The sequence below is a fragment of the Coniophora puteana genome (genome assembly GCF_000271625.1).
Source record: "Coniophora puteana RWD-64-598 SS2 unplaced genomic scaffold CONPUscaffold_11, whole genome shotgun sequence".
Taxonomy (NCBI): Eukaryota; Fungi; Basidiomycota; class Agaricomycetes; order Boletales; family Coniophoraceae; genus Coniophora; species Coniophora puteana.
This window is the reverse complement of record NW_006913063.1, coordinates 418,714-439,054: the sequence shown is the minus strand read 5'-3', so window position 1 is coordinate 439,054 and position 20,341 is coordinate 418,714. Positions and strand designations below refer to the sequence as shown.

Here is a 20,341-nt window from a genome sequence, read left to right as displayed (position 1 = left end):
CAGGCCGCAGGCTGGCGGAGTCCAGCTCGCGGGCCCGATATCACCAGCGTAAGGGCAGATGCCCGAGCAGGAGGGAAAACGACTACCGTTAGAGGCTCCGCGAGATAGATGAGCCTAGGCATCCGTTGACGGGAGAGTTGCAAGAGTCCTTCAGGTAGTCAGAGTCACCTAATTGTCCGCGTTTCGGTCGAGGTTGTTGAGTACGGAGGCCATGGGCAGAGAGAATAGGCAGCTGAACCATATCGTGCTTTATTTGGTAAGATTCCTATAGCATAAAGCGGGAGTGAGCTTAGGACGAAGGCATGGTTGGAATGAAAGAGGTCCCCAGCGACTCTTGGTCGCATTGCACAGTCATATCAGATAGGGGTTCGCACTGGATTGCGTTCGTCACAGCAAATATCCACAGATTACTAGAGACACAAGGGCTGGCGTAAGCATCGTTAACCATACTATAGCAGGTATATATCATCACAACAAAAGCATAACACCCGTGCGCCATCATTGTCATTGGCCGTTTGACGTCCTCGCCGTTCAGTACGTAGCGTTCAACCTGTCGTCGATGTACTTCTCTACGCTGACGCCCTCGTACCGCACCGGCCGATCCGGGCCCGAACAACCGGGAAGACACTCGACGAATGCTTTGGCGTCTGGGCCCATGAACTGCGAGTTCGCAATAGCGAAAAGAATACGCTGTGAGCAGGGCTATAAATGCGAGATGGGAGGAACGCAAAACACACGTAAGGTATCGAGTACCGCTCTGGTACACGTCCACCCTTGCCAACTACGGAGCTTGGTGCGACGACGCGGTGGAGCGTCGACCGAAGTGTATCTATCGGGTCGAGAGGAGTCATAAGGGAAGGCCGCGACGTGAATAGGAAAGCATTGAGAGAAGCGCACCGTTTGACCACCGCATGAGTAAATCGCCAACGTTGAACACAACTGCACCAGGTACGGGCGGCACAGGCACAAACGTCCCGGGTGAATGCGGATCCTCGACCTCGAGTCCGCCGACGGCATCTTGGAAAAGTAGCGTACATGTTCCAAAGTCCTTTATGTGTGGCCAGACCGTCAATACTTCCTATCCCTGAAGAGGAGAGAGTCGAACAAACACACCGTATGCGCCCCACACCGCCTTCCGTCCTGTCCCTCCCTCCCAAACACCTCCGCCTCACCACCTGGGTACCTCAGCAACCTCAGTTGGTTGTCCTCTGTCCTATGAAACCCATCGAAAAACGCCTTATCATTCACACCAGGGATACCCATCGCGAGCGCAGGCAGGAGCTTTGTCATCTGGAAGGTGCGACAGAGGCTCTGGAAGTGGCATGACGCGGAGCGGAACCCGGGGAGATCTTCTTCGGGGAGCCAGACGTTCTCTAAGCGTGCTGTAGGGGCGTCAGAGCCCATGTCGAAGGACTCTTTGAGGTCGTGTGTAGGGACATGCGACGAGATACGGTCGGGGGACAGGGTGAGGGACTAGCATGGGGATGAGCATGGCAAACATACGGAGGAAGATTATAAAGTCAGCTCACCTCGGAGACCTTTTCCATCCCAACGGTGCTGTACCCTCTGTGCTTCCAACCTTCGGGCGGGTGCTTCGCCTTCATCTTGGTTTCGAGCGGTAGCGCGAAGAGCTTCTTAGACTAAGCAACGTTGAGCACCCCATAAGGTTAGCAGGTATAGCCTTGTGACATGATAGGCACTATACACACCCACTCAAACATCTTCTGCACGTCTTCGTCCTCGATGCCAGTGTTGATGAGGTAGGCGAATCCGACATCCCTGCACGCGGCATAGAAGGTGTCTGCGATCCGTTGAGTTTCCTGCACCCGGGTTGATAAGTATAGTATGCAGCATCAGTTATACAGTTCTTATCCCAGCCGGGTGAAGCGTACAACTAGGGTAGTTAGGCTTACTGGCTCAAAGTCTCCCGCGTTAACGCTGAAGCTGGCAAAGTCGATTATGGGCAGAGGCGCCTTGTCTTGCTTGAATGTGGCCGTCATGTTACGATGACCAGAGGGGTGGTCTGTGCTCGTCCCAAGAAAGCAAGTTGAAGGAGCATGCGCTCATCGACCGTTAGACAAGGTTCTCCCTACCGGGCCTACGCATTGTGAACAGGGGTCGACGTCTATGAAAAGCCTGCGCTTGAATCCGGCCGAGTTTCTCGGAATTAGGGAGGCTGTAACCCGTGGGAATCGACCCCAGCGGCATCTTGAGCTTGAAGTTGGTCTCCTCGGACTCGGATGATATCGCTGCTGGGAAACCTTCTCCTACCTCTCCAGAGCTTGCAGCGGTACTTACACGAGGTACTCAAAACGTACCGATGCGGCTCCTTATCCTTCAAAATGATACGAGCCAACGATGTACTCAAAGTTTGGGCTGTGTTCCTTGAAAGGGTGACGATCGGAACACTCAGCGCGTGTACTAGCGCACTTTCATGAGTTGATGTCCCACATGCGCACAACGTGCTAGGGTATATTTAGCGGGCTAATTTACAGTATATCATGCAGCTTAGACCTACGCAGAAAGTATGTTTGACACAATTTCGCTAATACCCCTCTCTCACCCGGTGATCGCCTCCCAAGTCCCCATCGGCAGCTTCAACACTGACGAGGTCCTGCTGTCTCTGCCGAAGCTCTGCAGCTGAATATCTCTATCGATCGATGAACGTGAACTCAATCCCAGCGAGCTGTTAGCAGATCCAATGCGCGAGTGCCTCGAGTGATAGCTACGGAAGCTGATCAGGAGGCGCGGCGCCAATAGATATATGTTGAGGGTCGTCAAAGACGCTCCGAACGCTATTAGCGTGAGCTGTGTGTAATTCAGCAATCGTTGACGGTGTAAAAGGGGACTGGGGAAGAACTCACGTTATCTGTCCATGCACACGCGATGACGATCGCATCGCATGCCACACATCTACCAGTTCAAAGGTAAGGTCAATCCGTTGTTTGGTATATTTGGGACACATACGCAGCAAAATATATGGTGCTCTGTGTCATTAGCAGCTTCATCCACAGGTTAGCTGACCACCCTCCATGGATCAGCCTGCGCTCCATTGCATGCTTGTAGAGCCCAAATAGAGCCAAAGCGAAGAGAAGGAACGCGAACGTCATGCTCGGTATCCTTGTTATGCTCGCAAACAATGCGTAGTTCCAATCACTCGACAAGCCACAGAGAAATATGCCGTCCGCATAGACAGTGGTGGCTTTACTTGAAATTAGCGCCTGGCACGGAAATATCCCCATGGCGGTAGGAAGCACTCACCATCTTTGCCTGTACTAGTCGGAATCAGGCCAACGACGTTGCACACAGACACAGCCAAGAAGCTGAGTAGCAAAAGCACGAAAATCACTTTCGACTTGAAGAACATGGCATAGATCCGGATGACCATGATTCCTACGTAAGACAGTTTAACATACTTCTGATTAGATACAGTAACAGAAGAAAGTGGGAACATACCATGAGATGCGAGAGAAACGACGAAACTAGACCAAGACGTGAACTGGGATAATCGCGTACCTGCGGTGTCTCAGTGTCACCAAATAAACCATACAGGTACATGGATCTCACAGCTAGTTGTAAAATCACATCGTTAGTCATCAATAACGCGGCGAGATACGTTAGAAGACGAGCAAGACCCACGTCTAGAACAGGTCATTAGTGAGAGGCGGCGACGGCGGGAAGGGCAGAGAACTCACCATCAAGGACATTGGTGGTGTATGAACGGAAACTGGGGTATTTTAACGTGCAGGCTTCTCCATACATCAGGCGACGTGGGCTTACGAATTGTGATAAACCTAGTTCTCATGAATAATTTCCATCTACCTCCTTAATTGAGCAAGGAGCTTACAGAGATAGGATCATAGCATAGTAGCGCGACTATTGGCAGCAATTGATTAAGGCGTGTACATTAGGCATTGGTGAACAAACTCACGATGGCGTAGAGCCACGTTACAAGGGTCCAGCGTCGTTTCTTGCACCGGTAATTGTTTGAGCCAGGCTGCAGCTTGAGTCACATAACAGATTTGCTCACCCATATCAGATCCACCTGGGTACCGTCGTACATGTCTGCTTTGAGAGCTCTCACTCAATGCCGAAAATCACTCACCTCGCGACTCAGAGTGAGGGCTACAATCGTTAGTCCCAGTACAACTTAGCGATCAAGAGGCTCACTCACTGTAGTCATAAACCACGATAGCGAACACGGCGACTTCCAAGGGTTGTGAGAAAAAGTGATTGATTGGAAGGTAGAGATAAGGTACTCACGCGCTCCATATCCTGTTTGCAGAAAGTAAACGTACTCAGCGTCAGAAAGCGAGTCGGACATCTGGCGGTAAAACGTTGGGGGTAAGAAAGGGCGCGCTAGAAGTCAAACCATGTAACCCTTGCTGTGGGGCTCGTCTTTGAACGATATGCATCATCGCCCCAAACGCAGTCCGTGTGTCACATGCCGGGATGGGCGGCGTGGCTTGTTGATCGAGCCAGTTGACCTAAGACGTCTTGGTACACAGAAGGGGCACAGCATAGACTGAAACGTGACGACTTACAGCGTGGTCCATGGAAAGATCAGTGGCACACGGACCCACTACGGACCACGGGTGATCATCGACCATCACATAGAGGTAGATAGAGGTTTGCGATACGTACGCTATCTCTGGGGCGCGATATCGCAGGACATCATCCTGACTGCATGAGGTTCTGTACATACTCCTGTGGGATAGCCCATCATGTCTTGACTATCGAGCGATCAGCTGCTGTTTGGTGAGACCATGGCACCGATAGGCGCAAATCCGAGAATAGTTACGCAAGATGGCTGTGTTAGTCCGATTTGAAGGTGATGGGCGCGCATTCTAACTTGAGTTGCGGACCATTTAGTTCGAGAAATGGTCAACCCCAGTCCGCACGTGTTCACTCTCGGCGTGTTCTCCAACTCGCTCATGCCGACTGGAGACCGTCTCTAAAGCGGGGGCGTTATGATTCCATACTCTCTGGCGGTGTTTTTGATTCGAACGCTTGACCTCGGTCAAATCCTGAGCGCTGAGATGCGAGCACTTGAGCTTGAGGATGGAAGCTGGATGGAAGAGGTGGAGGGACGCGTCGACGGATCGGCATTCGGTCGGAGTTCAAAAGACTCTTGCACTTTGCGAGGACGCAATAAACGTCCACTGGAGTGAATCATCATCTTAGATTTTTGTAGGAACTCTACCCTTCCCAAATCTAGCGCAGATGACAAGCAAATGAGGTTCATCGTACACGGGGGATACAAGATAATGAAGTTTAGGTCAGCTACGATTCTACAGAGATATTTTGGATGGTATGAAGACCAAATCAAATGTACCGTTTTTATCTCTGACCGCCGCCTTATTGGTGGAGTACGGTATTAGCCGAAGAGCCGGCTCCGAGCCTGCCTCGCTAGCCTGAAGCGGGATCAGCTTGAACAGAACCTCATCACTGTCGCTACTATTGTCCGTAGAAAATTCGTACTCCCAAGCGCCTTTCCATCCCTCCTGCGCCCAGCGCCAGTGACGCCTGATCCGTTGATTTCCGTGGTTCGCCCATGCGGAGATGAGTTGCATCGGGCCAAGCTCGTGCGCGTTCTGCTTGAGGGTGAATGCCCATACTTCCGGATCTTTGCGGTTGATGGCGCGGTTGAAGGAGCCGAGACTGGGGATGTAGAAATCCTGCATGACGAGATAGTAACCGTCCTTGTCCTTCTGCTTAAACCAGAAGTACTGTGTGCCCAGCTGCTTGCCAGGATCTTCGAAGCTCGGTTTGAGGAAGCGGAGCGCAGGCGGGTAGTGCGTGCCATACAAGGTGTCAACCATCTGGCTGCATCGGGTTTGGCACTCAGCTCTGAGGCTCTCAGCGTCATCCTCGGCTGTCAGATAACGATGGACATCAGCGGTAGAAGGGGATGCCAAACGATGAATCACGTACTGCCGGCTGTGAACATGCTCAGGATAAGAGCCTGACGAAGAAGATAGGCTACGGGTGTGATGCGACCGTTAAGCTCCTTGACGTAGTCAGACATGTGGTAGTCGAAATTGGACTGGTCAGAAAGCTTGTTGTAGGCCTGCTTGTGCCAAGTAGAGAGAGCGTCACCGCCCAAGGGGTTGTTTGGCGTACCCATGATCGCCGTATGGATAGAGAAGGTCTGGTAACGAACACCGTCACTTTCACTTCGGAGAGCTCGGAGAAGCTCCTGGTAATTCTGATTGTCTACGTTAATCTTGCCGGATCTACTCGTATGTCAATAAGTCGTACTAAGGGGCCGACGAAAGCTCGGGACAATGGAAATGACGCACTTTTTCATCTCCGTCATGATTTCACCCAAACGCTTCGTCCAGTAAAGAATAAGCTTCATAGCATGCACGATCTCGATCTTGATTGAGAGATTCTCGATCTCGGTGATGATCTGTTCCTGACCTTTCAGGACTTCGTCGATGCGATCGGCAGGCGGTCCAGCGGCTCCCCTCTGGATGGCGTTCCAGTACGCTTTGGCGGCCATGGAGCCAACCCACTTCAGGATGGGGATGAGCATTCCCGACATGTTGTAAATATGAGAGACGATGTGATCGCTAGAGAGACGCGCAGAGGGCTGAGAGATGTCGAATGCTAGATTTCGTTGATCTTATATATGGCTAGATACCTAGAACATTCTTGGTGTCAACGCGGAATCATTCCAATAACCATATGCATGGCTTACATCTTCGGTTCGATGATGTGGCCGTCCATGATGACGATAAAAGAGGAGCAAGAACGACGTTTGGGACGTCTCGTGTACGGGGACTCCAAAATTTCTGACATCGTGGTATTCGTTGAGGACGATTTTGGGATAGTCTCTCGTACGCATGACTCGGAGATGATGGACATAACAAGAAAAATCGGCGTCACTTAGCCATGATCTTCGCCAACGTCCCGGAACTTTAAGGTCGGGGAAGATGTGGACCTTTGTAGCGCGTAATATGTGCATTGTGAACGATAGATCCTAGAAAGCGGTCATTGCCAACAAAATAATGTCGATTCAAGAGATGTGCACCATCATATATCAGTTGTTCAACGATATGACATCAGGTTTCGGTACATCAGCTGAGCCAACGCGTCGGAGAATACTCCCGTACACGATGTCATGACCGCGTCTCTAAAACCTGTGCACAATGGAGTGAGTGGGGAATTGTCTGGGATTGTCTAAAGGAAATGCAAGGGTTCAGAACGTTCAGAACACACTCATTGGTAATTCATGGGCAAGTGCAATGCGCTTGACGCGTTCGTGTCATCACTTGACCCCCACACCGGTATTTTTTCGCCCGACACAGGCTTGCAACACATCGTATGATGTCGCATACCCTTAGCTTTTGCCCTGATTTTCAGGTTAAAGAGCCTGTAGGAGCCTGTGTCAGCCGTGCGACCCGTCAAGTGATAAAGGTCCGTTGAATCAAACACACAGGGATGCCCAAGCTGTCGGGGCATAAGTATTGCTGCTCAGATGTTGTCACTATCTTGATGACGCGTTTCCCTATGCTCCATGCGAGCCTTTATGTTGGGAAACAGCTTGATGCGCGCGTGCAAGGATGGTGTAGATGCAGGTTTCACTGAACCAAGGGCACCTTAATTAAGCGCTCAAGCAGAAACCCAAGCTCGGGACGGGTGCCGGCATCATCCGGTCGGAGCTCGGAGCTCAATGATACATGCAGCGTTCTCACTTTCATGAAGACCTTTCCGTTTGCCCTTCCAGTACTCTAAACTCGGCATGCGTGAAGCATATCCTACTCGTTTCCACGCTTCTCTATCTTTGCAGGACCAGCCCTCCAGCGCTCTCTTAGAGAATGAGACCCGGCATACGATCAATAGTCACTATTTGGACTGGTCAAGAGGTAAATCAAACCACCGGGAATGCCGTCTGCAACGAAGCCTAGGGCTAAGAGGCTTGCCAGTCTCAATGCCAGGCCTAGTATAAATGCTCGCTCTTCGAGCCCCTAACTCCCCTTTCATACTCTCTTTATCACTTCTTCCCGTCTATAGCCTGTACTACGACACTTCGTCTACACCATGAAACTCTCTGCCTTCAACCTCAAGTCTAAAGGTGGGGACACCATCAATGCTTCCTGCTCGTACTCCTCGCCTCGCAAGCGGTTTGGAGTCTGTGTCACCTCGCTCGTTCAGAAAACCAAGCGCGCATTCAGGTTCAGAAAGGACGAAGGGAAACCACCCCTAACCCCAAGTATTGAGTGGGTAATCCAAGGAGGAGAAGCGGGACGTGGCGCAAGTGAGTACCATGGTGGGATCTTGCGCTGCTTGAATCTGACACCCCTCTTCCTCAGCCGCCCTTGAGCCCGTCATGGACGTAGCATCCCCTCAGCCTACCGCCTGTAAGCGTTCCCAAGACCTCTCTCCGCAAGAACTTTTCCCAAGTGTTCAACTCGACGCCGATCCCGAGTCGTTCCCTACATTCTTGTCCTCGGCACGCACCAAACGACCAATTCAACGCGCAAAGCTCGCATCCAAGCTCTTCGAGTTCGGCGAAGACGATACCTGCGACGCTGCTCTCCTCTTCGCGCTCAGCTCCGTCGCCTCCGTTTCCGACCTTCTCAGGCGCCATCGCGATCCCTCGCTTGCTCCTCATTCCAATTCGCAGATGCATGTTCAGGCTCAGGCAACATCTATCCATCCGCCAGACGTCTTCGAGTATACCCACGAAGCCGACATCGCTTTCGTGGTCGACTCTACAACGGGATTTGAGGGATCGTGTCAAACCTTGTATTCGCATTCGGATTCATGCTTTTTCCATTCACCGTCGACGCCGAGACAGGCATCACGTTCCCCTCGCAGACATATCAGAAGAAAGGTCCCCGTCGTCCGGTTTTGCGACTGGTTTCTCCCCCGTCCGGCCATCATGCTGAGGGACATCTCTGCTACCAGCAACAATCACAGCGATACCTCTTTCTCTTTCCCAACGACTGTTTCAAAACCCTCCCCTAGTGGGGGCGTCTCAACTATGATATCTTCGCTTCTGGCTCGTCTCTCTCGACAGCACAACCCGTACGCAGGGCCATCCAAACAGCATCCCGAGACTGGTTTCTCGGAAGCTTCTTCTACTATAGGCTTAGGTGCCAAATTTTCTTGTCCGTGAATAGGATCTCGCAAATTTTCAAGTTTCTTCTTTCATTAGCTTCGATTATGCCTGGCTTCGACAGCGACGATTTCTTCTTAGCTCGCGCATTAAGCAGTCTACTCTACTTCTTGTATCCTCAACCTTGCGTTAATGTATACTCATGAATACCCTTCGCATTGCTACGTGCCTGACCCATCTACTAAAACAGCAAGAGGGTACTGAGAAGCTGTGTACGCCGGCCAAACACCCAAGGAAGCGACGACTAACAGTCAGAGGATGAATTGAAAACATATTCAGAAGTTCCAGTGGGAGGCGAGGGAAATGTATATATCGATCGCGTCAGGTGCAAGCATACCGCAAACTACATGCCAGCATGGCACATACAAACGCAACAGCTAACTTTGTCCACCTTCATTCTCACTGACTACATCTCGCTCACCACATCCGTACGACAACTCGATCGACTGAATAAAGACCTCACCGAAACACAGCAGAGCTCATCGCCCATCGGTGATAATGGTATGCATTGCTAAAACTACGGTATATTGGACCTCAATCCACCACGCCAAGACACAAAACGAAAACTCATCCAAATCACTCTACGTCAAACGCTTACGAACTCAGAATGCAAAATGCAAAATGCAATAGAAACAAAAGAAACATTAGCTATAGCTACGATGTGAAAGGATGTAGCAGTCAAACGACGCGACGTGACACAATACGACAACGACAGCGACGGTGACACTGGGCAAGTCCATCAAATACGACCAAGTCCGTCCGTCCATCATGCGATAAGCCCTGCTCATCAGAGCATAATGCGGACGACACCACCCACGAGAGCGGCAGTCACGGCCCACGCGCCCATGTTCGACGACATACCGCCCATCGCGCCGTTCTTGCCCGAGCTGGCACCGCCGGTGCTCGCAGCGCCCGAAGCGCCAGTCGTAGCGGGGGCAAGACCAGGGAGCGTGCTGGGGTTGGGCGGAGAGCCCGAGGTGGTAACAGTACCGCTGATGTCTAAACACAAACATCGTAAGTAACACGCTCAAATGTCAACGCTTGAGAAATAGCAAAAACTTACACTGATCGAAGGTAGGCGCCGAGTAGTTGGTCTCGACGTATGGCTGCGTCTGGTTGATCGATGAGAGCACGGGGACAATGTACTTGAACGCGGCCTTGAGCTGGTCATAGTACGTCATCATCTCGGTCATGGTGAAGTTGTTAAGCTCGTGCGTGAGCATGATCGCGCCAGAGGTAGCGAATGTGCCGTTCTTGGCGCCGTTGATCAGGTTCTGGTAGTTCTGGTTGACCTGCTGCACGGTGGCTTGACCAGCCTCGACCTGCCAGTCGTTCGAGTCGTACTTCCAGACGATGGTGGTGAGACCGAGAGAGTGAGCGATGGAGCGGATACGGTCGTCCATGTCACCGAAGGGAGGCTGAAGAACACGATTTATGAGCATTGGTATGTGACGAAACATTGCGCAAACTTACCCTCCAGCAGGTGGGGGTAACGCCAACGACAAGCTTGATGGCCTTCATGGTATAGTAAAGCTCGGCAAAGGCCTGCTCGTTCGTGAGGGAAGTCATGTAGCGGTGAGACCAGGTGTCTACCCAACGAGTCAGCACACACGATACAAAACGAAACGATCAACTTCACTTACGGACGCAAATTTCATGACCGTCGGCAAGACCACGCTGAGCCTCAAGAGGCCAGTCCATGACATTGGAACCAATGTAAAACATCGCTGCAACACATCATCAGCATCCAGCGAGCAAACCAAAGAAACGACAACACGCACTAGCTTTCTGGTTCTTAGTTTGCAGGTAGTCGTAAAACGCATTATGCGAGCAATTCGGACCATCGTCGAACCCAAAGCCCAGCGTCTCCGGCTCAGGCGCAGCTGCAACATCGGGCGGCAGCCCCGAGATCTTGGGCGTGATGCACTTGTCATACGTCCACCAGCAGTCGGGGTCGCTCGACGAGTACTGGTTGCCCGAGAAGTCGCCCATGAGCGACGCGGGCTGGGTGCCCTTGGGCTGGATGTTGGGGATGGCGCTCTGGATGCTCTGGTACTTGGCCTGAGCGTCCGTGTCGTTGCTCAGGATGGACGCGGGCTGCCAGATGGTGGGGAAGTTGTAGAGCTGGGACGCGCTCGGCTGGTAGTAGTAGGCCGTGCATTCTTGGGTGGGATCTAGAGTGGAATTGCGTGAGCATCAACAGTTCGAACAACAATGCGACGGCAGAGGATGCGGAGAGGCCAAGGCAGGCACAAGTCACTCCAGGGGTGGGACAGGGCGCATATAGGCGCTGGGACAGGGCGTAGCAACGGCCCCAACGACGGGTACGGGAGATAACAACTCACCGTTGATCTGAGCCTCCTGCTGCTCGGTGGTGCGCTGAGCAATAGCAGAGCCAGCCAGAAGCGTGGCCGAGAGCGAAGTCGAAGTAAGGAATGATGCGAAACGCATTTTTAAACGCGTGTGTGAGTGGTGCTAATTTGAGGTATTATCCTGTCACTTGGGCAGAGTTGTGGTATGCAACGGGTCGAGTCTACAAAGAGCGTTGCCCGGGCGAGTTGGCGTGCGGACAGTCTAGCTGCGAATCCGGTGAGCAAGCAAGAGAGCTCGAGAAAAGAATGGCTCGAGCAGGAGGCAGATGGGGCGGACGTCGACAACGGTGAGGGAGACGAACAAGAGAAAACGGTAAGGAACCAAACAGGCATCCGTTGTCGTTTCTTATTTACGCCTCAGCTCGATGCCGGACATGCCGACGGTTACTATTCTTAGATCCGCCAATTATCCTTCCTTCTAGGGCCCAATTATTGACCCCGATTGATCGCGATTCAATTCTTCTTCCTCACTTTGGCGTCGCATGGCGTGGCGCGAATGTTTCGCTCCATCCGAACTCTTCAGGATGGTTGCGACCTAAGCTGGGGGCTAGCTGTCCAGGATGCTCTTGTTCTGCAGCGCAGGCTTAGTACAGACAGGTACCATTCACAGCAAGCGCCAGTCACCAAAGTCCATTCGTACCTGATTCCACCGTAGGCTTTACGAATTTCCTTCATCGCGAGGGACATTGATGACGACGTTCCAGGCTCCCCTCATGGTCTCTCACAGAGACCCTCCCTCTTCGAATTCTGACTCAATCGCTGACGACCGTCGCCACTCCATCCCCCGTGTGCTCAGACTCCCGCCGAGCTCGGCGCGTCTAAGAATAGATACCCCGCCAGCAGGCCGCATCACCAAAATCAGGCGTTTTCCTTCCAAACACGCGCATGCGGCCCGCCTGAACCGAATTAGCCATCGGCCGACAACGGAGCGTGACCACCTCCGAGCCAGTGTGAAGAACACCCATCATTGCAACTTGCAAGAAGGTAGATTTACTGGCACACGACCAGAAATCCACCTCTGCCCCTCAGCGCCAAATTGCCTCGCCTCGCCTAATCGCAACATCGATTAAAAAATACATCCGCGACGAGGACATACAAGAAAGCACGCATGCCAAGGTCAAGTTCCTCCTACGCGAGACACGTCCCGTCAGCCTCTGCCCCAGCGCTGATCCTCCTTGCCAAGCTCCTTGGCGCACGTATGTTCATAATGAAATGGGAAACCCACATACAGTAGGAGATGGAGCGCCGCAAAGTCTAAATCTTCTCCAGAGTCCCTTTAAAGCGTCATCCTCGATCGCCCAATTCAGGGGCTTGGTACCTAACATGCGGGGTTTTCAAACGATGTCCGCTACGGGCCCGCTATCGTGACCTCGCGAAGGCCACAATGGCCATACGTTCATTGCTTAAACCACACTCACACTCGAGCGCCTGAGCGTGAGCCCAAACTGACGGTGTCTTTGCACCGCATTGAACCGACCCCCACCGGACCCGTTCCGCGTACAGTACACGAAGCGTCGGAATCATCTGCCAGCAGCTAACAGCCAACTCGACTCCGAGCCAGCGCGGGTGCTTGGGCACTGCGATCATCAAGCCAGTCTCGCTGTTATCACCGAAGCGAACACGCCAGCACGTCACGATCACCGGTGTGGAGCACAGTTTTCACTTGGAGAATCGAAGGACCCCAGTTTCAAGGCGCATCACTGCCTGCTCCATGCCTTCGCAACAAACGCCTCACTCACCTGCCGCAGAATCACAATCTATGGTTAATGGTAGTAACAGCACCGCCCGCTGGTGAGGACAACTTGAGCGAGACAATCAGTTGCCCTGCGTGTATAAACGTGCGCGTCGAGCAACAGTACAGAATACGTACGCTAGCTATTGCGAGCTGTGCAGAGGAAGGGTACAACAAACGACCACGGCAGCACAAGCAAGCGAAGGGAATACAAAAGGTATGTGTATTACAATCGGGAATATATACGTACAGAAACCGAACTCAAAACACAAATCACCGGCGCAGTTTATCATGTCGTGAAAAAGGTCCATCGTTCAAAGTCGCCATAGGATATGGTCAATGAAGGGTAAGTATAAGGGCAAACCGGTAACACAGGAAGGCAAGCAAGCACATATTACCCCCACGTCGAGTCGAATCGGGGGCCATAGCTAGCGTAGTCGTAAGTAGTCGTAAACGGAAGCCAACGGGGAGGGGATGATTAGTTTTGGGAAAAGGTGCTTGATGGAGGTATGCGGAGACCCAGGAGGGTTGCACTCATACGAGTGCGGAAAGGACCGCAGCAGCGCCAGCAAGCGCAGCAGCGAGCGTGCTCCACGAGCTGTGCGCTGCGCCGCCGCTCGAGCCAGAGCCACCGCTGCTGCCGCTCGATGAGCCGCTCGAGCCTGTGGTAGTTGTTCCGCTCGTATCTATCAACAATGTTAATCCACAATCCCACACGGAATAGAACAGCGACAGGAAAAGAAACACATACACTGCTCAAACGTCGGCATCGTATAATTCGACTCCGCATACGGATTCGTATCATTCAGCGCCACCGCAATCGGCACCAGATGCTTAAACGCGCCCTTGAGCTGATCATAAAACTTGACCGCCTCGCTCATCGTGAAGTTGTTCAGCTCGTGCGTGAGCATGATCGTGCCCTCGGTCGAAAACGTCCCGTTCTGCGCGGCCGTGATCAGGTCCTCGTAGTTCGCGTCCACGTCCGCGTCCGTGATGTTGCCCGTGCCCGCGCGCCAGTCGTTCGAGTCGTATTCCCAGACGATTGTGCTTAGGTTAAATGATTTGGCGATGTACCGGATGCGGTCGTCGACGTCGCCGTAGGGCGGGCGCCAGCAGGTCGGGGTTACGCCGAGGACGAGCTTGAGGGCTTTGATCTGTTCGGGATGAGTATGTGGTAGATTGACGAGGGATGAGACGTACAGTGTAGTAGAACTCGGCGAAGGCTTGTTCGTTGGTAAGGGAAGTCACTATAGATGCGCTAAGTACGTTGAGTGGTCCAAGAAGTGAGAATACGAACTGTAACGATGTGACCATGTGTCTACCAAGCAGGATTAGCTCATGGTGAAACAACATAAGCGCATGGAATACTCACGAACGCAGACCTGATGCCCATCCGCAATAGCCCTCTGCGCCTCCAACGGCCAGTCCATGACGTTGCTACCAATGAAGAACATCGCTTCACATCCCCTTGTCAGCCAACACCATTCAACACAACCCCAAACCGACACAACTCACTCGCTTTCTGGTTGTTCTCCGCCAAAAAGTCATAAAACGCATTATGACTGCAATTCGGGCCATCGTCGAACCCATACCCAAACGTGTCCGGCTCGGGCACGCGCGTCAGATCGGGCTCGAGCCCGGGGTACTTGGGCGTGTCGCAGTGGGCCCACGTCCACCAGCAGTCGGGGTCCGCGGCCGTGTAGTTGTTCCCCGTGAAGTTGCCCTCGATCGAGCCGGGCTGCGTGCCGTGCGGCGCGATGTTGGGGATGGAGGAGTTCAGCGCCTGGAACATGGACATGGCCTCGTTGTCGTTGGGCACGATCGTCGCGGACTCGTTGAGCGGGGGCCAGACGGCGGGGAAGCTGGACTTGGCGTTGCTGACGGGGGCATAGGAGTAGGGGGTGCATTCCTCGTTGGGGTCTGTTGTTGGTCATCGGGGGATGAGAGCATGAGGCACGCGCGGCGCGTGAAAGGAAGGTGGTGGCGTGGTAAGGGCGATAGGCGCTGTGAGAACACGATGTGACTGCTCACCAGTGATTTGTGCCTCGCCCTGCTCGGTTGTTCTGTCCTGGGGAGCAGCGGCCACCAAGGTGGAGGCGAGAAGGCAGGCGGAAACAAGTGATCTGACTGACCACTTCATTCTTGCAAAGCAGGTCTCACAAGCGCAAGGATCGACTTGTCGAACTGAAGGAGAGTGTTTTGGCTGTCTCTTATTTCGCGAGAGGCAGCTGGAGCGCTGGTGATTGAATATGAGACGGAGGGAAGCAAGGAAGAGGCAGGGTAAGAATAGCTGGAGTGTTCTGAGGGCCCTGGTCCTTTATTGGCGTTTCCATACTCGAGTTCCACTTGTCCCACCATGCAGCAGAGGGTTATGATCGCATACGTCCTATTTTGGGAGTACAGCCTTACTGCAACTGAATGAGACTATAAATAGATCATGGCCTCCTCCGCCCCGCTGGAATGTCGCGGAACACCCGGAAGAACACCCTTATGCCCTTTCTCAGACTTCCGGTCCCGCAACATGTCGCTTCTCAGTTCTCAGGTCGTATTCCTGGACTGTCGACGGAAAGCATGGCAGTGATGTCAAGGGAAACAATTTTCCTGCAGAACCTGGAAAGAGGCACTTTACTGAACGTGTTTTCCTCAGCTCACCTCTGACGCAACTCATCACGTTTGCCTGACAAGGTCCCACCTTCTCCCGCCCCCAGGGCGCTGATACTCCGCACGGACCAGTCACGAGCGCATCCTCCCTGGCGGACCCACATCCACATGCATCGAGCCTTTGCCTTGCAGGATTCTAGATCCGACTTAGTCCACATCACCCTCGAACTCATGGTCTTCACCCATTCAATCCAAGCTATCTTCTAGCTCATCTCCGCCAGCTTCCTGAACCCCGACACGACATATTGGTCGTCGCAGGATCAGCTCTTCGCACCACGCCAGGACCCTCCCTTGGGCTCGCGACGTGCGCAGCCCACGCACCACCATGCATCTTACAGCATCGCGACACTTCAAGCACGACACGCTCTCATCGTCTCTTCCGTCGCATCCCCACTGGTATGACTGACCGCGCACCTCTGCCAGGTAGCCTTCCGAAACTCGTCACTGTGAACAAACTTCTTCCGTCATGCTCGTGAGACATGCGCATCCAAGAATACCTCGAGCCAATGCGTACCTCCGCGATTAATCGTGCTTCGTGTTCGAAGTCGCCATTCAAGGCAGTCCACGGCGAACCCCCCCAGCCAGCTTTCACACCCCATCGCCGTCGACCTCCCCTTCTGCGTCTCACGCCTATTACTCTTGCCCACCGTCCCCCATGATCCCGTCCCATCCCCTGCCAAGCCATCCTCGTCTAACGCCTAACGGATCGTATCTCTCGTGCTCGGTCCCGTCTCGCCTCAAACGATCCGCGCTCAACGCAGCACGCAGGTATGTCCCCCATCCTCACCTCATCCTTCTAGGCGGCGGCGGCCTACTACACCGCCTCCTATCCGACCCAACAACCTCCGAGAGATGAGAAGAACGAAGCATTTAATATGACTCGAAGCATATAAGTTCTTTTGTATAAGATGCTCATGCTTACCAGGAGCTCGTCGCCGGTACAGCACTTGCCTTCATGCCTTCATACATGATGTACGACGACCCGGCGGTTTGGCATTGGTATGGACACATGTCCTCCACGCCGCATATGCCGAAACCTTGCCTGGATTTTTGGCCTATACATAGAACTACGCTATGAATAGGATAACTTAAGGTGCGCGAGTATCAGCGCCCTGTGCTCGGAGGGTTTCATGAATATGTCCAGCCAAAACCAGCTAAGCTGAACGAAGCACAAATTTCCGTGAGCAAAGAACATGTAAGTGCAAAGACGTTGAAAGATCATAATTCACACGACCATTCCCAATAGTATAGTACTGGGGGGTGACAAGGTTGTTGCATGGCTCACGAGGAAAGCGACTCTTTCTCGATGCTACGAGGGGTACCAACCCCGGCAGTCTGGACATCAACTGAACTTGCTTGATCTTGGCACTTTAGCAAAAGTCACCCTCCTATTCTGTGCGCGAGCAGAAGGCGGATATGTATGGCTGTCCACGGTGACCGGTTCTGTGTTCACCGGACTCGAGTCCGTTTGCCCAGCTGGAAACGTTGCAGAGGTGTCCCCGCTAACGGACTGAGACGGTTTCATCTCGTCCGATATTGGAACTATGGCTGGTTTAGTTGCGGGTCTCGGATTTTCTGCCCTACGTGTGGAACGAGATCGGGTTTGTCGTCGAGTACAAGAGAAAGTGCACATGTAGCAGCAGAGTGCATAGTGGAATGGACGGTAACTCTCCTCCACTTCTGCCTCATTGGAATGGGCGTCGATGACAGGATGATTTCTTCCTGTGAGTCGCACTTCGACTTGCTCTTCGTCGGCCACACTGCGTTGACCACCCTCGTTTGATCCCACTGAATCTGAATCAGTGTCAGACCCGTCCGCGTCAGCTGTGGCATTATCTCTTCTTCGTCGTCGTTCATTGGTATCTCGTGCCGCCACAATACGCTGAAAGGAGGTCATGTGACAAAAATGTTCGAAGAGGACTGACTGGATCTGCGTACCGGCCGGGCGTATGCCGGGAAGATTGTGGCGAATACGCGGGTGACAGGGCGCATACGATGAAAATCTGGCCTTGCAGCACCATTCTGTCCGTCAGTATCGCTCTCCCATGTACTCATGACCCGTGTCTGTAGAAAAACATCAAGGTGTGGAAATTAGGTTCCATGAAACAGCTGTGCTCAGTACAAAAAGGCAAAGTAATGATGTACTCACCCATGTTCGCCGCATTGTGCTTGTAACCCTGTTTACACGACCATCAGGGGAGAGATCTCCAACCTTGATTGTTGGGAGATTGGGTTCAAAGTTGTTCGTTCAACGACAGCGACAGAAGTCGATAAAAAGTTGGGCAGAGTGAAATGTAGAGTACACGCACATCATCCGACTTGTTACTAAACCATTTCGCTGAACGCTCCAGCAGCTGGCTATAAACCCGTCTGACACCCAAAGTCATTGGCCTCTGTTCCTGCATATCTTGAGGCGAGTAATCTTCCGGTAAGTTCATCGGCAGCTGGTTACTCTTGATGTGTGTCATACAATCTCTTTCAGTGTTGCCAATGATGGATGGACTTACATCATTGGTCTCAGCTTCGTCAAAAAAGGCGCCCCAGTTCTGCCCATTATTCTTGTTCGTAACGACGGCTGGCCTCTGCGAAATGAAATATTATCGCTAGTTTTTTGACACCCTAAATTTACTGGAAAGACCTACGTTCAAGAAACTCCCAAGACTATCAGTCGACTCCGATGTCTGTGCGCGTAACATGAGCCAGGGAAATGGGTCAAAATCCAGAATTTGTTATCACCGGTAAACCAGATATCGGCTTCTGTGTCTTTCCTGAGTGATCTGCCGTGGTTTTGACATTCTCTGTTCCCTCTTGGGAAGTCGAAGTTTTGATCGTCTCGACAAGATTTCTGTTGGACTCGTCGGCACCTGCGCCCGCAACCGACCTGTTTCCCGAGTTGGCATCATCGACGCCAGCGCTCGATTCCTCCTTGACTTGAGGGCGTGCGAGGCGCCATATATTGAAAATGACGTCGTATGTGGTGTCGCGCGAGAGAAGGGACGCGAACGTGTACTGTGCCTGACGCGTCTTGATCTGGATCGCATTGGGTATCATGAGCGCGGTCATCTTCTTCTCGATGGACGTGATTTCATAGATGGGGATACTGAGCTGTGGGGTTGGAAGAGGGAGAGCGAGATTAGATGCGCGGGGGGGTAGAAAGACTAGGGGAGACCCACGTCTGTAACCAGCCCGAAGATGTTCGCGTGGAAACAGATGTGGTTCTCCGAGACATAGAGCCGTCCCTGAATGAGAATCTCGCGCTGGAGCGCGCAGCTATAATCTACCCATCCATCCATCCACCACACACTAATCAACATGCATTCTTTCGCTCACAAGAGCCGCGCGGGGAGAGAGAGACTCACCCTCAATCAGATAATCATCCTCCGGAATACCCGGAAACAGCTTATGAAAGTCAGCGTTCCGCCTGCTGCTCGACATCGCAAAGCCCGTCACGGGTATATCGTCCGCCTCGAATCCCACTGGCAGCTCGTCGTCTTGGATCTCATCTTCCTCCTCCTCCTCCTCGTCATCGTCGCTCCCGATCCCGGCGCCACGGACACCCTCATGCACACCGCTGCCGTCCTCCCCGCCTACGTTCACATCGTCCCTGATTGCGCCGATATGGCGTGTCACAGCCCCTGTAGATCCTACCGAGCTTGGTTTACCTGCATCCGAGACGGAGCCGATGCTTGCTGACACAGCGGCGTTCATGGGATCGACGTCGCCAGTTGCGACGTCGATAGCGAGTGGGGTGATCTGTTTCACCAGCAGCAGCCGTTAGTGTTGAAGAAGTGAGCGTTGAAACAAGTGAGTGAGCGCGGGGAAACAAAGGCAACGCGTCGACGATCGAAACGAATGGAACGTCAAACGGTGCGAGTGAGATTCAGTTCAAGAATAAATCTGGCGCACGTAGACCGCGTGCCAGGGGTAAAAGTACTACAAATTTAAAGCCAAACCCTGCACATCGCCTGTACAAAACAATTCATTCCACGTTCTTAGCGCCGCCCACCCACACCCTGCGCGCGCCGCCGCTACCTTTAGTCTCTCAACCTTTTCCTTCGTGTCTCTGAATTGTATACCTACATTAGTTCCGTGCACACTACGCTCCCCAGCCCCGTGCGTACACAGCTACAATCCAGAGATGTGAGCGTGCTAATGGTCGACCACCGACTGTGGCGCAACCACACGTACGAAGCGAATATACTTTGCACCATAAATACTTCGTGTTTCGGAACTTAAGTATGCGATATCATCCAATGAAACAATGATTGTTCTCTACCTTGATAGAGCTGAGAGATTTCATGATCGGCGAAGAACGTATCTTGTGGCCGTCTCGTTTGATAGAACAAGGACTAGCATCTCGTGTTCAGGATGTATGCAGCTAGAAGTCGAGAACCAGATGGGAAGCAAATAAACACCAAGAGCAAACATTTTTGTCATTAACTCGTAAAT

At 52.7% G+C, this 20,341-nt stretch overlaps 9 protein-coding genes across 9 annotated transcripts; 1 reads left to right on the top strand and 8 right to left on the bottom strand.

The window, feature by feature from the left end:
- Window positions 1–398: 398 nt before the first annotated feature.
- CONPUDRAFT_167741 (Clavaminate synthase-like protein) lies at window positions 399–2,012 on the bottom strand. The gene is made up of 7 exons (XM_007773817.1): window positions 1,893–2,012; window positions 1,710–1,820; window positions 1,530–1,640; window positions 1,114–1,473; window positions 898–1,048; window positions 738–829; window positions 399–660 (listed from the first exon to the last, which is right to left on the bottom strand). The coding sequence occupies exons 1-7, from the start codon at window positions 1,998–2,000 to the stop codon at window positions 532–534; spliced, it is 1,062 nt and encodes a 353-aa protein (XP_007772007.1). The 5' UTR covers window positions 2,001–2,012; the 3' UTR covers window positions 399–531.
- Window positions 2,013–2,465: 453 nt separating this feature from the next.
- Window positions 2,466–3,515, bottom strand: CONPUDRAFT_84056 (uncharacterized protein). The gene is made up of 5 exons (XM_007773816.1): window positions 3,457–3,515; window positions 3,262–3,393; window positions 2,968–3,202; window positions 2,865–2,913; window positions 2,466–2,808 (listed from the first exon to the last, which is right to left on the bottom strand). The coding sequence occupies exons 2-5, from the start codon at window positions 3,365–3,367 to the stop codon at window positions 2,560–2,562; spliced, it is 639 nt and encodes a 212-aa protein (XP_007772006.1). The 5' UTR covers window positions 3,368–3,393; window positions 3,457–3,515; the 3' UTR covers window positions 2,466–2,559.
- A 102-nt stretch (window positions 3,516–3,617) lies between these two features.
- CONPUDRAFT_156820 (uncharacterized protein) lies at window positions 3,618–4,324 on the bottom strand (the record flags this gene model as incomplete). The annotated part of the gene is made up of 9 exons (XM_007773815.1): window positions 3,618–3,641; window positions 3,696–3,727; window positions 3,781–3,794; window positions 3,848–3,876; window positions 3,932–3,970; window positions 4,031–4,045; window positions 4,106–4,125; window positions 4,175–4,207; window positions 4,264–4,324. The coding sequence occupies 9 exons, from the start codon at window positions 4,322–4,324 to the stop codon at window positions 3,618–3,620; spliced, it is 267 nt and encodes an 88-aa protein (XP_007772005.1).
- An 18-nt stretch (window positions 4,325–4,342) lies between these two features.
- On the bottom strand, window positions 4,343–5,049 carry CONPUDRAFT_84055 (uncharacterized protein). The gene is made up of 3 exons (XM_007773814.1): window positions 4,645–5,049; window positions 4,545–4,582; window positions 4,343–4,487 (listed from the first exon to the last, which is right to left on the bottom strand). The coding sequence occupies exon 1, from the start codon at window positions 4,934–4,936 to the stop codon at window positions 4,745–4,747; it is 192 nt and encodes a 63-aa protein (XP_007772004.1). The 5' UTR covers window positions 4,937–5,049; the 3' UTR covers window positions 4,343–4,487; window positions 4,545–4,582; window positions 4,645–4,744.
- Window positions 5,050–5,291: 242 nt separating this feature from the next.
- CONPUDRAFT_167739 (uncharacterized protein) lies at window positions 5,292–6,713 on the bottom strand (the record flags this gene model as incomplete). Its single annotated transcript, XM_007773813.1, has 4 exons — window positions 6,704–6,713; window positions 6,303–6,646; window positions 5,935–6,236; window positions 5,292–5,875 (listed from the first exon to the last, which is right to left on the bottom strand). Exons 2-4 carry the CDS (start codon window positions 6,545–6,547, stop codon window positions 5,292–5,294), a joined length of 1,131 nt encoding a protein of 376 aa, XP_007772003.1. The 5' UTR covers window positions 6,548–6,646; window positions 6,704–6,713.
- Window positions 6,714–8,027: 1,314 nt separating this feature from the next.
- CONPUDRAFT_145896 (uncharacterized protein) lies at window positions 8,028–9,272 on the top strand. Its single transcript, XM_007773812.1, has 2 exons — window positions 8,028–8,263; window positions 8,319–9,272. The coding sequence occupies exons 1-2, from the start codon at window positions 8,047–8,049 to the stop codon at window positions 9,125–9,127; spliced, it is 1,026 nt and encodes a 341-aa protein (XP_007772002.1). The 5' UTR covers window positions 8,028–8,046; the 3' UTR covers window positions 9,128–9,272.
- Window positions 9,273–9,610: 338 nt separating this feature from the next.
- Window positions 9,611–11,791, bottom strand: CONPUDRAFT_84052 (carbohydrate esterase family 4 protein). The gene is made up of 6 exons (XM_007773811.1): window positions 11,473–11,791; window positions 10,909–11,301; window positions 10,771–10,854; window positions 10,601–10,716; window positions 10,191–10,545; window positions 9,611–10,126 (listed from the first exon to the last, which is right to left on the bottom strand). Exons 1-6 carry the CDS (start codon window positions 11,576–11,578, stop codon window positions 9,915–9,917), a joined length of 1,266 nt encoding a protein of 421 aa, XP_007772001.1. The 5' UTR covers window positions 11,579–11,791; the 3' UTR covers window positions 9,611–9,914.
- A 1,974-nt stretch (window positions 11,792–13,765) lies between these two features.
- Window positions 13,766–15,371, bottom strand: CONPUDRAFT_92076 (carbohydrate esterase family 4 protein; the record flags this gene model as incomplete). Its single annotated transcript, XM_007773810.1, has 7 exons — window positions 13,766–13,917; window positions 13,983–14,385; window positions 14,432–14,478; window positions 14,529–14,549; window positions 14,604–14,687; window positions 14,747–15,151; window positions 15,263–15,371. 7 exons carry the CDS (start codon window positions 15,369–15,371, stop codon window positions 13,766–13,768), a joined length of 1,221 nt encoding a protein of 406 aa, XP_007772000.1.
- A 1,863-nt stretch (window positions 15,372–17,234) lies between these two features.
- CONPUDRAFT_145894 (GRAM-domain-containing protein) lies at window positions 17,235–19,808 on the bottom strand (the record flags this gene model as incomplete). Its single annotated transcript, XM_007773809.1, has 9 exons — window positions 19,252–19,808; window positions 19,066–19,169; window positions 18,629–18,997; window positions 18,535–18,573; window positions 18,400–18,474; window positions 18,202–18,345; window positions 18,042–18,104; window positions 17,831–17,956; window positions 17,235–17,774 (listed from the first exon to the last, which is right to left on the bottom strand). The coding sequence occupies exons 1-9, from the start codon at window positions 19,598–19,600 to the stop codon at window positions 17,235–17,237; spliced, it is 1,809 nt and encodes a 602-aa protein (XP_007771999.1). The 5' UTR covers window positions 19,601–19,808.
- Between the last annotated feature and the right edge of the window lie 533 nt (window positions 19,809–20,341).

What these genes read in the sequence shown, in the direction of transcription:
- CONPUDRAFT_167741 (XM_007773817.1), bottom strand. Translation starts at nt 2,000, where the DNA reads ATGACGGCCACATTCAAGCAAGACAAGGCGCCTCTGCCCATAATCGAC. An exon ending in TAAGCCTAACTACCCTAGTT is followed by an intron (nt 1,821 to 1,892) that starts GTACGCTTCACC and finishes ACCCGGGTGCAG; the next exon opens with GAAACTCAACGGATCGCAGA. An exon ending in GGCGGTGTGGGGCGCATACG is followed by an intron (nt 1,049 to 1,113) that starts GTGTGTTTGTTC and finishes CCACACATAAAG; the next exon opens with GACTTTGGAACATGTACGCT.
- CONPUDRAFT_84056 (XM_007773816.1), bottom strand. Translation starts at nt 3,367, where the DNA reads ATGTTCTTCAAGTCGAAAGTGATTTTCGTGCTTTTGCTACTCAGCTTC. An exon ending in GACTAGTACAGGCAAAGATG is followed by an intron (nt 3,203 to 3,261) that starts GTGAGTGCTTCC and finishes TTTCAAGTAAAG; the next exon opens with CCACCACTGTCTATGCGGAC. An exon ending in AGCACCATATATTTTGCTGC is followed by an intron (nt 2,914 to 2,967) that starts GTATGTGTCCCA and finishes TTGAACTGGTAG; the next exon opens with ATGTGTGGCATGCGATGCGA.
- CONPUDRAFT_84055 (XM_007773814.1), bottom strand. Translation starts at nt 4,936, where the DNA reads ATGAGCGAGTTGGAGAACACGCCGAGAGTGAACACGTGCGGACTGGGG.
- CONPUDRAFT_145896 (XM_007773812.1), top strand. Translation starts at nt 8,047, where the DNA reads ATGAAACTCTCTGCCTTCAACCTCAAGTCTAAAGGTGGGGACACCATC. An exon ending in AGAAGCGGGACGTGGCGCAA is followed by an intron (nt 8,264 to 8,318) that starts GTGAGTACCATG and finishes CCTCTTCCTCAG; the next exon opens with CCGCCCTTGAGCCCGTCATG.
- CONPUDRAFT_84052 (XM_007773811.1), bottom strand. Translation starts at nt 11,578, where the DNA reads ATGCGTTTCGCATCATTCCTTACTTCGACTTCGCTCTCGGCCACGCTT. An exon ending in AACTAAGAACCAGAAAGCTA is followed by an intron (nt 10,855 to 10,908) that starts GTGCGTGTTGTC and finishes GATGTGTTGCAG; the next exon opens with CGATGTTTTACATTGGTTCC. An exon ending in CGGTCATGAAATTTGCGTCC is followed by an intron (nt 10,717 to 10,770) that starts GTAAGTGAAGTT and finishes CTCGTTGGGTAG; the next exon opens with ACACCTGGTCTCACCGCTAC.